General features: G+C 49.5%; 1 protein-coding gene across 5 annotated transcripts; it reads left to right on the forward strand.

Annotated features, from left to right (window-relative positions):
* Positions 1–361: 361 nt before the first annotated feature.
* LOC144274653 (uncharacterized) lies at positions 362–11583 on the forward strand. Of its 5 annotated transcripts, XM_077833642.1 has the most exons (6): positions 363–616; positions 6801–6889; positions 7879–8004; positions 8576–8719; positions 9277–9867; positions 10531–11583. In XM_077833642.1, the coding sequence occupies exons 5-6, from the start codon at positions 9312–9314 to the stop codon at positions 10938–10940; spliced, it is 966 nt and encodes a 321-aa protein (XP_077689768.1). In that variant the 5' UTR covers positions 363–616; positions 6801–6889; positions 7879–8004; positions 8576–8719; positions 9277–9311; the 3' UTR covers positions 10941–11583. The 5 variants fall into 5 exon arrangements, with proteins under 5 accessions (XP_077689769.1, XP_077689770.1, XP_077689768.1 ...); XM_077833643.1 differs by lacking the exon at positions 7879–8004 and having other exon boundaries at positions 362–616; positions 9211–9867; XM_077833644.1 differs by lacking the exon at positions 7879–8004 and having other exon boundaries at positions 362–616; positions 9215–9867.
* The last annotated feature ends 782 nt before the right edge of the window (positions 11584–12365 follow it).

Consider the following 12365-nt stretch of genomic DNA (forward strand, 5'->3'; position numbering starts at 1 on the left):
TCTCATCCACCTAGCCACCCACATGGCCCAGGCCCAGCGTAATAAAGGAGGGCGGGGAAGTACCTGGTCTCTCCTCCAATCACAGCCCCCTTTGCTCTTAGCACTGGGCCAATCATCGACCAGGGCCGAACGCACCTTTAAACATCCTTCCCCGGCGGAAGCCCTCCCCCCGCCCGCCTGAGATGGCTGAAGTATAATAAAGGAGAAGGGGGGACGTTCCCTTCCGTACCAATCAGAGAGCTGGGAGTTGTGATAGGCAGCTGAGCGCGCCAATCAGACAGCGGAGCTAGGCTCCGCGTATTTCTTTGGATGAGCTGGCTACACGGAGCCTCCGGAATGGCTGGCCCGGGGATTCCCCGCCCCCTGCCAGGCCCGCTCCGGCCTGGGCTTTGGCTGCGCTGGGGGTGAATCGCGGCCGCTGGCTCCCGGCGAGATCCCCGCGCCCCGGCGGCTGGTGCTGGGAGCCCGGAGCCCGGGCTGCAGCCGGGAGAGGGGAACCTCCAGCCGGGCCCTGCCCGCTGCTCCCCGGGAGCCTCTCCCAGGGCAGAGCCCCCAGCCCGGCCAGGGCCCCTTCCCGGCCCGGCCCCTGCCCCGGGGGGCCCCGCTCGGAGGGAAGGTAAGAGAGACCCGCCCCCCCCGTCACCCCCGGGCTGCAGGGGGCGGGTTTGGCCCCGGGCGGCTCCCGGCGGAGCCGGCTGCGATTCCCGGGTTGTGTATCTCGGGAAGATGGCCCCCGAGTGCCATTGTGCGCAGGGCGGGGGGGAGCGACACGTGGGGGGAGGGGGGCTGAAGAGGGGCGGGGTGTGGGTCGGGGGGGAACAGGGAGGCCGGGGGCGGTGGTTGCACTGAAGGGAGGATGGGGCGACTCCGGGGGCAGGGGGGGAATGACGGGGCTGGGGGCAGCGAGGCTGCAATGGAGGGAAGATGTGGGGGGTCACTGCGAGGGGAAGGGGGGATGTGGGGAGGCTGGAGGGAGGCTGAGAGCAAGAGGAGACTGGCAGGGGAAGGGAGAGGGGAGGGGAGAGACACAAGGCAGCTCCCCCGCCCCATGGGGTAGGAGGGGGTGACGGGCTGCCCCGCCCAGCAACCAGTGAGTCTCCCCCTGCCCTCCCAGCAATGGTCAAACAAGCCGGGGGGGGGGGGGGTGAGCAAGAGACTTCCCGGAAGGGCTGAAAATTTACAAGGCAAATGGCCACACGCAATCCCTCCCCCACCCCTCTGCACACTCTCTGCTCCCAGTTTAAAGACAATCTCGTTATTTGGGGGAGGGAGGTCTGACTCCTGGGTTGACAGGACTGTACAGGGGCTGGTCTGATTTCGGTGCAGGATTCAGGATCAAACCAGAGTCACCGCGAGCCGCAAGGAGTGGAATTGGGGTTTGGTTCGGGTTCAGTGGCAGACGGTGTGTTCAGTTCCTGGTTCAATAGACCCCAAAATGGTTTGGTTACTTGGTAGTGCCCCAGAAGCGGGGCCCCTGCAGCTTGCTTCAGTGGGGAACTGAATTTGGGTCATGGGGCCCGTGTCAGGTGGGGCAATTGGAGGGAGGAGCTGCACCAAGGGGTGAGGATGGGGGAGAGAAGTCCTGTCTAAGAGGGAGAAGAGTTGAGCAGCCTTTTAACTTGGGCTTGAAGAGTTATTGTTAACTTCTGGGACCAGGGAGCCCCCCACTTTTTCTCTCTCATCTCCCTCCCTGCTCCTGTTGGCTGCCACCTTCTCTTCTTCTACTGAGGCATGCCATTCTGGTAGCAATCACATGCCAGTGTGTTGTTTTATTTTTTATAATGAAAGTAAGATCAGAGTAGCTTTTATTTTATTTCAATTATTGAGCTGAAAAATTGCTGAAACTTTATTTTAACTGGCAACCATTTTTTTCCCCCGCAGTTTGATTCAGATTCAGTGAGTAAGAGGAAAAATGATGGTTTAAGTCTGGTTCCAGTTTAGTGAAGCATATTGGATCTCTGGTTCTGTTCTGGTGTGAGTCCAGGTGGGCAAATGAAAACTGCAGCTGTTGAACTGTCCATGGGGGCTGCTAGGACAACCCCAACCCAGGGAGGCTCAGTCATAAGGGGGCAGAGGGGAGGGGGAAAGCTGGTTATTGCTAAGGGCTTGTCTACACGGGCACTTTACAGCGCTGCAACTTTCTGGGTCAGGGGTGTGAAAAAACACCCCTCCGAGTGCTGCAAGTTTCAGCGCTGTAACGTGCCAGTGTAGACAGTGCACCAGCGTTGGGAGCTATGTCCCTCATGGAGGTGGGTTTTTTTAGAGCGCTGTGCTGCGACTACACAAGCCAAGTTAAAGCACTGCCAGCGAAGACGTGCCCTAAGGCAGAGGAGGCTGGTGTCTGTGTGTCTCTCTGCTCATGATATTAGAGCCCTAGAGTTAGTTGAGCTTCCTGGGTCAGATGCTTCCAGGGCTTTCCCTGCACTCCCTCCCGCCACCCCCAACTCTGCCCTCACCCCCTTCAGTGGTCAAACCAACCAAGATGACAAACATACCAAGAATATGCCAACATGTCACCTGAAGGTTCAAGTGGTGTTTCAACAGCTAAACAAGTCCGAAGCACAAATACAGCTACCTACTAAAGAAACAATGTCTCCCCAACCTAAATCCCAGTGTTTGTTGGTCACTGTCAAAGCCAGAAGTACTTAATGAGGTTGTTAAGAATGCTGGAGACACAACATGGTTCATGTGAACAAACATGGCTGTCACACACCATACTTTGTATTTAAGCAAGAGATACCACACACTACAAACTGAAGGCCAATGTTAAATGCATTGTCATTTGTTAATATGGAAGCTGGACACTGGTTCCAAACAAGACCAGCAAATGCTCACTATCTTTCTCTAAGAAACTCAACTGACTGGTTAGAAGCATGCAGTGCAACAGTGCAAGACTCAGCAGTTGGAAAAAGTGAACTCTCTCATCATCTTAAAACATTTGCCTACATGGCTGATGAATGCGCTCATGCAAATGGGCATTAAGTCATTGTTTAGATTATCATGATGTTTGTGGTAGGCCAGTAGATACATTTCTAGATGTTCAGGTTATAGAAGACACATTGGCTGCATCTGTGACAACCCACATATTAGAAGAGTTAAAGGCTAGTAAACTGGACCCCAGACAGAGGCCTGCTTGTGTATTGGATGGAGCTGTGAACTTCCCTGGAAGACATGGAGTATGAGCTTTGCTCAGAGAAAAGTGTATCCCTAATATTTCCTATAAACACTGCAGAGGCCATCTTATCTGCAGTACCCAGAAAGATAATGGAGCAAATAATTAAGGGATCAATTTGCAAACAACTAGGAGATAATAAATTGATAAGTAACAGCATGGATTTTTCAAGAACAAAGCATGTCAGACCAACCAAATAGCTTTCTTTGACAAGATAACAAGCCCTGTGGATAGGGGGGAAGCGGTAGTTGGTATATCTTGTCTTTAGTAAGGCTTTTGATAGTGTCTCGCGTGACCTTCTCATAAACAAACTAGGAAATACAACTTAGATGGAACTACTATAAGGTGGGTACATAATTGGTTGGAAAACTATTCCCAGAGAGTAATCATCAGTGGTTCACAGTCAAGCTGGAAGGGCATATCGAGCAGGGTTCCACAGGGATTGCTCCTGGGTGCGGTTCTGTTCAAACATCTTCATCAGTGATATAGATAAGGGCATAGAGAGTGCATTTATAAAGTTTGTGGACGGTACCAAGCTGGGAGGGGTTGCAAGTGCTTTGGAGGATAGGATTAAAATTCCAAATGATCTGGAAAAACTGGAGAAATGGTCTGAAGTAAATAGGATGAAATTCAATAAGTATAAATGCAAAGTACTCCATTTAGGAAGGAATACTCAATGCACACATACAAAATGGGAAATGACTGCCTAGGAAGGAGTACTGCGGAAAGTGATCTGGGGGTCATAGGGGATCACAAGCTAAATATGAGTCAACAGTGTAACACTGTTGCAAAAAAAGCAAATATTCTGGGATGTATTAGCACAAGTGTTGTAAGCAAGACACAAGAAGTAATTCTTCTGCTCTATTTTTACTGATACGGCCTCAACTGGAGTATTGTGTCCAGTTCTAGGCGCCACATTTCAGGAAAGATGTGGACATATTGGAGAAAGATCAGAGAAAGGCAAAAAAATTATTAAAAGTCTGGAAAACATGATCTATGAGGGAAGATTGAAAAACCTGGGTTTGTTTAGTCTGGAAAAGAGAATACCGAGAGGGGACATAACAGTTTTCAAGTAAATAAAAGGTTGTTACAAGGAGGAGGGAGGAAAAAATGTTCTCTTTAATCTCTGAGGATAACATAAAAAACAATGGGCTGAAATTGCAGCAAGGGAAGTTTAGGTTGCACATCAGGAAAAACTTCCTAACTGCCTGGGTAGTTAAGCACTGAAATAAATTGTCTAGAGAGGTTGTGGAATCACCTTCACTGGAGGTTTTTAAGAGCAGGTTAGACAAACACCTGTCAGGGATAGTCTTAGATAATACTCTCTTCCTGCCTTGAATGCAGGGAACTGGACTAGAAGACCTCTCAAGGTTCCTTCCAGACTGGTGATTCTATGATCTACTCAACTAGCACTAGTACGAGCTGCAGAATCTTCAAGAGACGTTTAAAAAGCCATAAATTTAATGCCTTTGTTGTACTCTCTTTTTCAACAAGAGTCCAAAAAGACTGAACGTCTTGAAAAAACTAAAAGATGCTCCGGGACTGAAGTTCAAATTAGTCCAACCTGGGAAATCTCACTGGTTTTCTCATGAGTGATCCTTGGCTGTTGTCTTAAAATTACTGCAACCATTATTACTGACTTTGGAAAGTATCTACCACAATGGGATGGATCTAAGTAGTGAGGCGCGTGGACTACTTTTGCGACTACGTTCAGAAAAGACAATCACCATTCTCTCTTTTGTAAGTCTACTGTTAAAACTACTTGGATCATTAAACAATGTCATCCAGGCATCTGCTACAACACTAGTAGACCTTTGTCCAGCAATAGAAGCTATACTTGGATCAATCAGAGAGATATGCATTGAAAACGTACTGGAAGAAGCAAAGACTTTAGTCCAGAAGTTGACTAATGAAGGCACTTATGTTGAATCCTTAAGTGAAGGTGAGAAGACGTGTTTGTTAAGCCAGCTGAAAAAGTACACAGACTTGATTCTTACAAATCTACAACAGAGACTTCTGGATTCCATTCAGTCTTTTACAGATGCCTATCTTATAAAACACCGACAGTTGAGTGGAGTGATGCACTACCAGAAATGGGGCTGAGATGCGATCAGGACAGAATAGAGAATTTGAACACAGAATGGAATGTCATACGATGAATGAATGAAGATTTCACTTCAACTTCTTTTTTATCGTCACTAGTGGCTTGACTTGATCTTTGTGCTGTGTTTCCTGGGCTGAAAGAAGTAGGAATTCATATCTTGCTACTCCCAGTCACAACAGCTACAGCTGAGCGTTCTTTTTCATGATAGAATAGAATTTTATCTTCTGAAAGAAGTCGCCTTGTGCCTGATCATAAGAATGAACTAATGAGCATATCATTTGAAGGACTGGAAGTTCTGTACACGCAGGAAGTCACCAAAGATGAACGCATTGCATTCAAGAAGTTCATTAATAGAGTTGTGCAAAATTATAGCAAGAAACGAAGAAGGATGTAGATATTGTGCTTCATAGAAGGCTTGAGTACCCAATTTTAATTTTTGATTTTTTACAACAGGAGTTAAATCTAAATAAATGAAAAAAACGTTTCACAATCAGTTTTTAGTATGATGCCATACAGCCCACCTTTGCCCTCATGGACTCACTCCTTGGCCCTCATCCTTCCTGTAAATTCGAACACCCCCCAAATTTCAATTCCTGGGGAAAATACTAGATGCTTCTGCCTCCTCCCTTGTGATCTGGGAGCCTAGACTGAGCAGCTGCTGCTTCCTCAGCAGGGTCTGTGTCAGGGAGAGACTGTCATTATAGCTCCCTCTGTGCCCAGCCCAGGTGGGGACTTTCCCCAGTGCCGGGAACTAGCCCCCTGGGGCCGTCCTTGGCTCTGCCAACATCAGCTCCTGAGTCAGAGCCTGCAAGTGAGGAGAGAGACCTGGGGGAAAGGGCTGAGGCCAGGCAGGAAAGTGACATTCTGCTGGTGAGCTTGTACCAGAGTGGGAGGGGCTCCCTATATGTCTGCGGCTCCCAGAGCTGCTGCCCTCAGACCCACACCCACTCTCTCAATGGAAAGCAAACACCCATGGGAATGGGACAGTCACCAGTTCTCCCAGGGAGAGGGAAGGAGATAGAAAGGGGAATGGTGAGAGTGAAAGGGGCAGCAGGAGCAATAAATGGGGAGAGAGGTTCCCAGACCCGCTGGGATCCATTCCCTACATCACCCCTGGGCAGACTGATTCTCCTGGGAACAAGGGGAGGAGCTGACAGAGGAAAAGCCAGGTTTTGCCCCGTCTGAGTCCCTGCGCTGCTGAGGGTACGTGCTGCCCTCAGGGCCAATGTCAGGGGGAACCCCCCCAAAGTGCCTCCTTTGATTCTGCTCTTTCCTAGCATTTGTCTTAGAGACTCTGACCCTGGGGGCAGGGGGTTAAAAGTGTCCCGGTGGGTTCAGTGCTGGTGGGAGGGGCCGGGTCTGTGTTGTAATAAAGTGACTGAGGGTTTTTTAAGCTAAGCGTTTTCCCAGCGTGGCAGAGTCCAGAGTGTCTGTCTGCAGGGAGAGAGCCTGGGGGGAATCGGGGTGTGAAATGGACTCAAGCCCCTTCTGAAATCTCCCCCATCACCGCTCTCACCCTGACAGGCTGAGGAATCACATCCACGTTTCACTCCCGATGGTCCCATCCTCCTAGGAAACAGGGAAGGGAAGTGGCTGTGGTGGAGCCAGCTCAGGTAGGGGATTTTCAGGGATCTGCAGGGCGGGTTGTTGTGAAGGGGGAGGGGAAGAAATACTCAGGGTGAGATAGGGAGGGGACACGGTGCGATAAACCTGCTGGGACATGTTCAACCTGGGCCTGATTTTCAGAACAGGCCCATTGGGAGGGAGTGAACAGTCCCCCATTTCTGAAAGAGGGAACACTACAGTTACTATATTTCAAGTTCCCAAACAGAGGGGAGGGGTGGGGGGAGTTCTATTTTGACTGTACAGTTTCTTTCCGCTTTGAATAGCTAACATTTATAAATAACAAGCATAATGGCCTCAAAAATAAATGTAAATCAAATTTAAGTGTACCTCTTTGCATGCAGTCAGTCCTTTCCTACTGCACATCTTCCTGTTGTGCCCATCCATATGTCTCTGTAGAGCGTACCTGAAGTTGAGCTGTACAAGCAGGATCCCTTTCAGCCACTCAACAGTCAATATCATGCCACCCTTATTTCTGGGCTGCTGCTGGTGACGGGACTGCTTTCAGGGCTGGGTGCCCAGCCAGCAGCTGCCGCTCTCTGCTAGCTCTGAAGGCAGTGTCCAGCCAGCAGCAGCCCAGAAATAAGGATGAGAAAACCAGTTAACATGCATGCTGCTGTTAGGGCACGCCAGGAATAGCAGTTCATCCAGATTTAGTGCTGGAAAAAGGATGAGCAAGGAAAAATCACAGATATTCATATTTCAAAAATCTGCCCGGACGGCGATCAGAGGGCCAAAAACTAGGTCATGTCTGGGAAAACCCAGGTGTATGGTAACCCTAGGAAACACCCCCATGGATAGGGCTGGGAAAACTGACCAGATTCTCAGTGCTGAAGCCACTAGCCAGAGGCTACCATATTTCCCACTAGCCAGAGGCTACCATGAAATATGAAGGTCTTGGGATTCCTGTCCCTGTCCCTTGCTTGGGACAGGATTAGTTGGCAGCAGGCACTGAGGGGAGAAACTGATGTTATTTCAGGGTTCGTGACCTTCAAGGATGTGACTGTGTATTTCAACAAGGGGCAGAGGGCTCTGCTGGACTCCAGTCAGAGAGCCCTCTACAGGGACGTCATGCAGGAGAATTATGAGACTGAAATCTTGCTGGGTAAGGGATTCCTGTGCCCTCAGCTATTAGAAGCTGTGAGGTCTGCATTTCTGAATCTGGTCCGGTTCTTCCCTACTTAGTTGGATTTGGGGAGAATGGGTCGCAGAGTCCACAGCTCCAGTGTGAGAGACACTTTCATCTTCATATCCCCTTGAAGGGAACAGGGGAGGCAGAAACCTAATGGACATGCTAATTCATCTTCATCTCCCCAGCTTTCAAGGGGCCAGAAGCAGGGTATTGTCCTGCCTGTATTGTTTCTCCTTCACACACCGTTCACCTGCCATCTTGGGACTATCTCCATCCATGGGGAGGGTTCTTGGTGCTGCATGCTTGGAAATAGGCAGGAGTTTAACATCTTAGGGGTGTGTGTGTGTCAGCAAATCCCCCCAGAGCGCACCTACCCTGAGAACTCCTAGTGAGGGCATGACAACACCCTCCGCCCCCAGATATCTGCTGCTCCCAAGGGGTCGGAGTTACCACAGTCCCATGTAGGGTCAGGTTAAATTCAGGGAATGATACTCTACCAAGACTCCATGGACCCTGATCTTGCCTGATTTTATCCCCTGTGCAGGATTCCCCATTACCAAACCTAAGCTGATCACCGGGTTGGAACGAGGGGAAGAACCAGGGGATCTCTAGGCCTCCAAGGAAAGGGAGATCCTGAGAGGCACCCACACTGGTGAGGAGTCCGTGAAACTGACAGAGAAACCATCTGGTGAGTGAAGGAAAAAGCCTCGACTCCTAAAAACATGCTGTGAGCAAGAGCCCCCAGTTCTGCCCCGTCCCACCCAGGTCAGGGCTGCAGTCAGCAGGTTTCGTGGCATCAAGGCAAATATCAGTCACGGCTTCCCACCCATCCTGTTAGCTGTCAGGAGTTTCCTCCCTGACTTTACTTCCCTAGGAGTGTTTGGATGGGATGTGGAGGTAGAACCCAGTTCTGAGGCTTTGTGTACGCTACAGAGTTAGGTCAACATAAGCTGCCTCACTATGGAGATGTCTACAATACAATGTTCTTCCCACTGCTTTAACTCGCTTGCTTCGCCAGCCTAATAAATCCACCTTACCAAGAGGCATAGCACTTAGGGTGACACAGTGTTAGTGTAAACACTGCATTGCTTATGTCAACTTCAGTGGCCTCCGGGAGGTGTCCCACAATGCCCCACAGTGACTGCTCTGGTCACTGTTTTGAACTCTGTTTCTTGGCAGCCAGGTACATGCCGCGCCCTTCTTAAAGCCTGGGAATTTTTGAAATTGCTCTTCCTGTTTGCTCAGTGTGGAGAGCTCATCTAGCAACTACCCAGCTGAGCATGCCGGCTCCACGCGGCAGACGGGCTCCTGCCTGGAGTACGCCAGAAGTGGTGGATCTCCTGGGCCTGTGGGGACAGGATGACGTGCAGGCACAGCTCCGAAACAGCCGTAGGAACTTCGACATCTACAGCCAAATTGCTCGGGGCATGGAGGAGAAGGGCTACGACAGGGACCCGCAGCAGTGCCGCGTAAAAATCAAGGAGCTGCGGCAGGCGTACCAGAAGGCAAAGGAGGCAAATAGTCGCTCTGGGGCGGAGCCGCAGACGTGCCGTTTCTACAAGGAGCTGCACGCCATCATCGACGGCGACTCCGCCTCCACCGCCAAGCGTCCCATGGATACTTTGGGGGACCTGGAGTCACAGGGCACCGGGGTGAACCCTGAGATCGAGGTGATGATCAAGGAAGAGGAGGAAGAGGAGGAGGAGGAGTATGGGGGACAGGCGACAGGGGGATCCGGCGGCGTGGCGAGCCAGGACTTCTTTTTGACTCCTGAGCAGTCTAGCCAGTCCCAGCAGTCCAGCCCCGGTGAGCCTGATGCAGGGGAGGGAACCTCTGGTAAGTACTCAGTTTGCTTCAGTACTGCAGACACACATCGCTCACGTACAGCTTTTTTGAATAGGCTAGAAGAGGAAGTGAAATAACCAAGAGAGGTACAGTTGCTATCTGCTCATTCCCCTGTACAACTCGGCAGAGGGGGCCCTTCAGCATAGTTTGTTTGTTCACACCAGGATGTCCTGTGAATCCTCCGTAGAGCTCTCTAGGAAACTTTCCTGGGAGGTGGTCTGCAGTCCTCTGCCAAAGGTTTCTTGGGAGGGCTGCTTTGTTCCTTCCCCCATGGTAGGACGCTTTGCCACGCCACTCAGCAATTACTTCCGCAGGCACCATTGCAGCGCACAGGCTAGCATCATGCCGACCCGGCCTGCAGCCAGGAGCTCTTCCCTTTCAGCCTGTTACTCTCCGGAGCGAGAGATCACCTACGGTCCCCACCACCTGTGGAAACGGGGCTAGTATGCAGTACAATAGCCCGATCTGCTTGTGCTGCTGCCCCAGTGCTACCACCTCCTTATTGTCCCAACTCCCACCCCACCCCCCGGCCATACTCGCCATGGGTGGGGCTGCTCTGAGTCCCAAGGGGAAGTGAGCGTGTTGTGCTTGTAACTTGTTTCGATCAAGGGGAGTAAATGCACTGGCAATGGTACCTGTCCATTGTTTCTTTAGCAGCTGCAAATGCGGCCTTGAGGGCCTCTCCGTCCACCCCAGAGGAGCGGCTGGGCCAGGTGAGGAGGAGAAAGAAGAGGACAAGGGAAGACATGTTTCAGGAGGTCCTGCGAGCTTCCCGTGCTTCGGAGCGCGAGCAGAGGGCTTGGAGGGTAATGATCAATGACAAAATGCAGAGGGATAGCGAGGACAGGAGAAACGGGCAGCAAGAGATGATCACGTTGCTCCGGGAGCAGACAGACATGCTGCGGTCTCTGATTGAACTTCAGGCTGAACACATCCGTGCTCGCCTCCCCCTGCAGCCCATAGAGAACTGCATTCCGGGACCTCCCTTTACTGGCCTCCACGTAACTTCCGGGCCTGGAGCAGTACCCCAGGCACTCCACCCCACGGAAGATTACACACAATGACAGCTGCACAAACACCCAGCTGTGAGAGCATCTTGAGTGTACGTGCTTGTGAATTCCCTCTTCCTTCCCCTTCAAAGATACTTTCCCCTGTATGTATGAAGTTTTTACTTTAGCATTACCTAGGTATGTTTGCATAGGTGTGGAATAAAAATGTAAATTCAGTTTTCATAAGTATCTTTATTAGTCTCCAGCCAGGGGTGCCTGAACACCATGGGGCCATGGATTTGGCAAATAACTATAGGTATATAAAGGTCTACTATTAAGGGTCAAAGTCTGACTGTGGATAGACTCTTGTTGCACCTATTTAACTCAAAGGGAGGAGCACATCTGTGTTCAAGGGCCAAAATTGTTACTAAGATACTGCTTCAAAAAGTAGTGACTCCTGTGTACCAGTCCACATGATGGTCAAATGACCTGAAAACATTTAGGGACTGAGGCTGACTTACATGAAGGGCGCTTTTACGCAGCTTTGACTGTGTAAATACTGTACAAGAGCAGATGTGTCTCTGCAGAGGGCATAAACATCAGTTCCTCGCACATCAAGGCCCCTTTATGCCGATTGAGTTGTGTAAAAAAAGGACTTTGTGTAAATGAGAATCGGGCTTCGTATTTTAAAAAAAATAAACTTGTTTTTTACAGAAGAGTACAGAAATTAATGCATCTGTTTTTTGTTTTTGCATTTATAAACCTAAAAACCAAGAGAGCCTTTTTTTTAAAAAAAACCTGTACCAAAAATATAATTTGGGCTCAGGTTCTTTAATCCCAAAATGGAGCCTGGAGCAAACAGCTATGCCTAAAAGGTAAGATCCTAATGGCTGAGATGTATAAAATAGGACTGTTACAGAGCCTTTAACCATCGCAGCACTGTTCTGCAATGGAGCTGAAACAATACATATTTCCATAAACTCACCCTTTCAAGCTACGCAAAGTGAGATATATAAAAATAGCTATTGCACTAGTTTTAATTATGGATTAAATTGTTACAGAGCTTGGAACTCTTGCAGCCTATCATGTTACATATATAACCATATTAAAAACTTTCAAGCCGTTTCTGGCTTATTTTAGTATGAGTTTGAAAGAAAACAATACTTAGTATGCATGAGCTCTCCATCTTATCTTGGATTCCTCTTTCCAATAATAAATACTCCCACATGTGTATTAAGAAAAAAAAATCGTGAATAATTGTGTGAAATACCTGTTAAAACTGTGGTATCGCTAATGAAAATGTCATTTTATACAGCACTACAAATGTAAAATAAAATATGCATGAATAATTATAATACTCTCCATCAGTGGCAGGTCCTCTGCTGGACAAGGGACTTGGAATTTGGAGTGAGTTCAGTCAAGGCAATGTCAAGGTTACTTCCCCACTCTGAACTCTCGGGTACAGATGTGGGGACCTGCATGAAAACCCCCGAAGCTTAT

Source organism: Eretmochelys imbricata, chromosome 14 (genome assembly GCF_965152235.1).
Source record: "Eretmochelys imbricata isolate rEreImb1 chromosome 14, rEreImb1.hap1, whole genome shotgun sequence".
NCBI classification, from domain to species: Eukaryota; Metazoa; Chordata; order Testudines; family Cheloniidae; genus Eretmochelys; species Eretmochelys imbricata.

Coding starts and splice junctions, on each gene's coding strand:
- LOC144274653 (XM_077833643.1), top strand. CDS start 9,312: ATGCCGGCTCCACGCGGCAGACGGGCTCCTGCCTGGAGTACGCCAGAA. Junction 9,868..10,530: donor TGCAGGGGAGGGAACCTCTG/GTAAGTACTCAG, acceptor TTGTTTCTTTAG/CAGCTGCAAATGCGGCCTTG.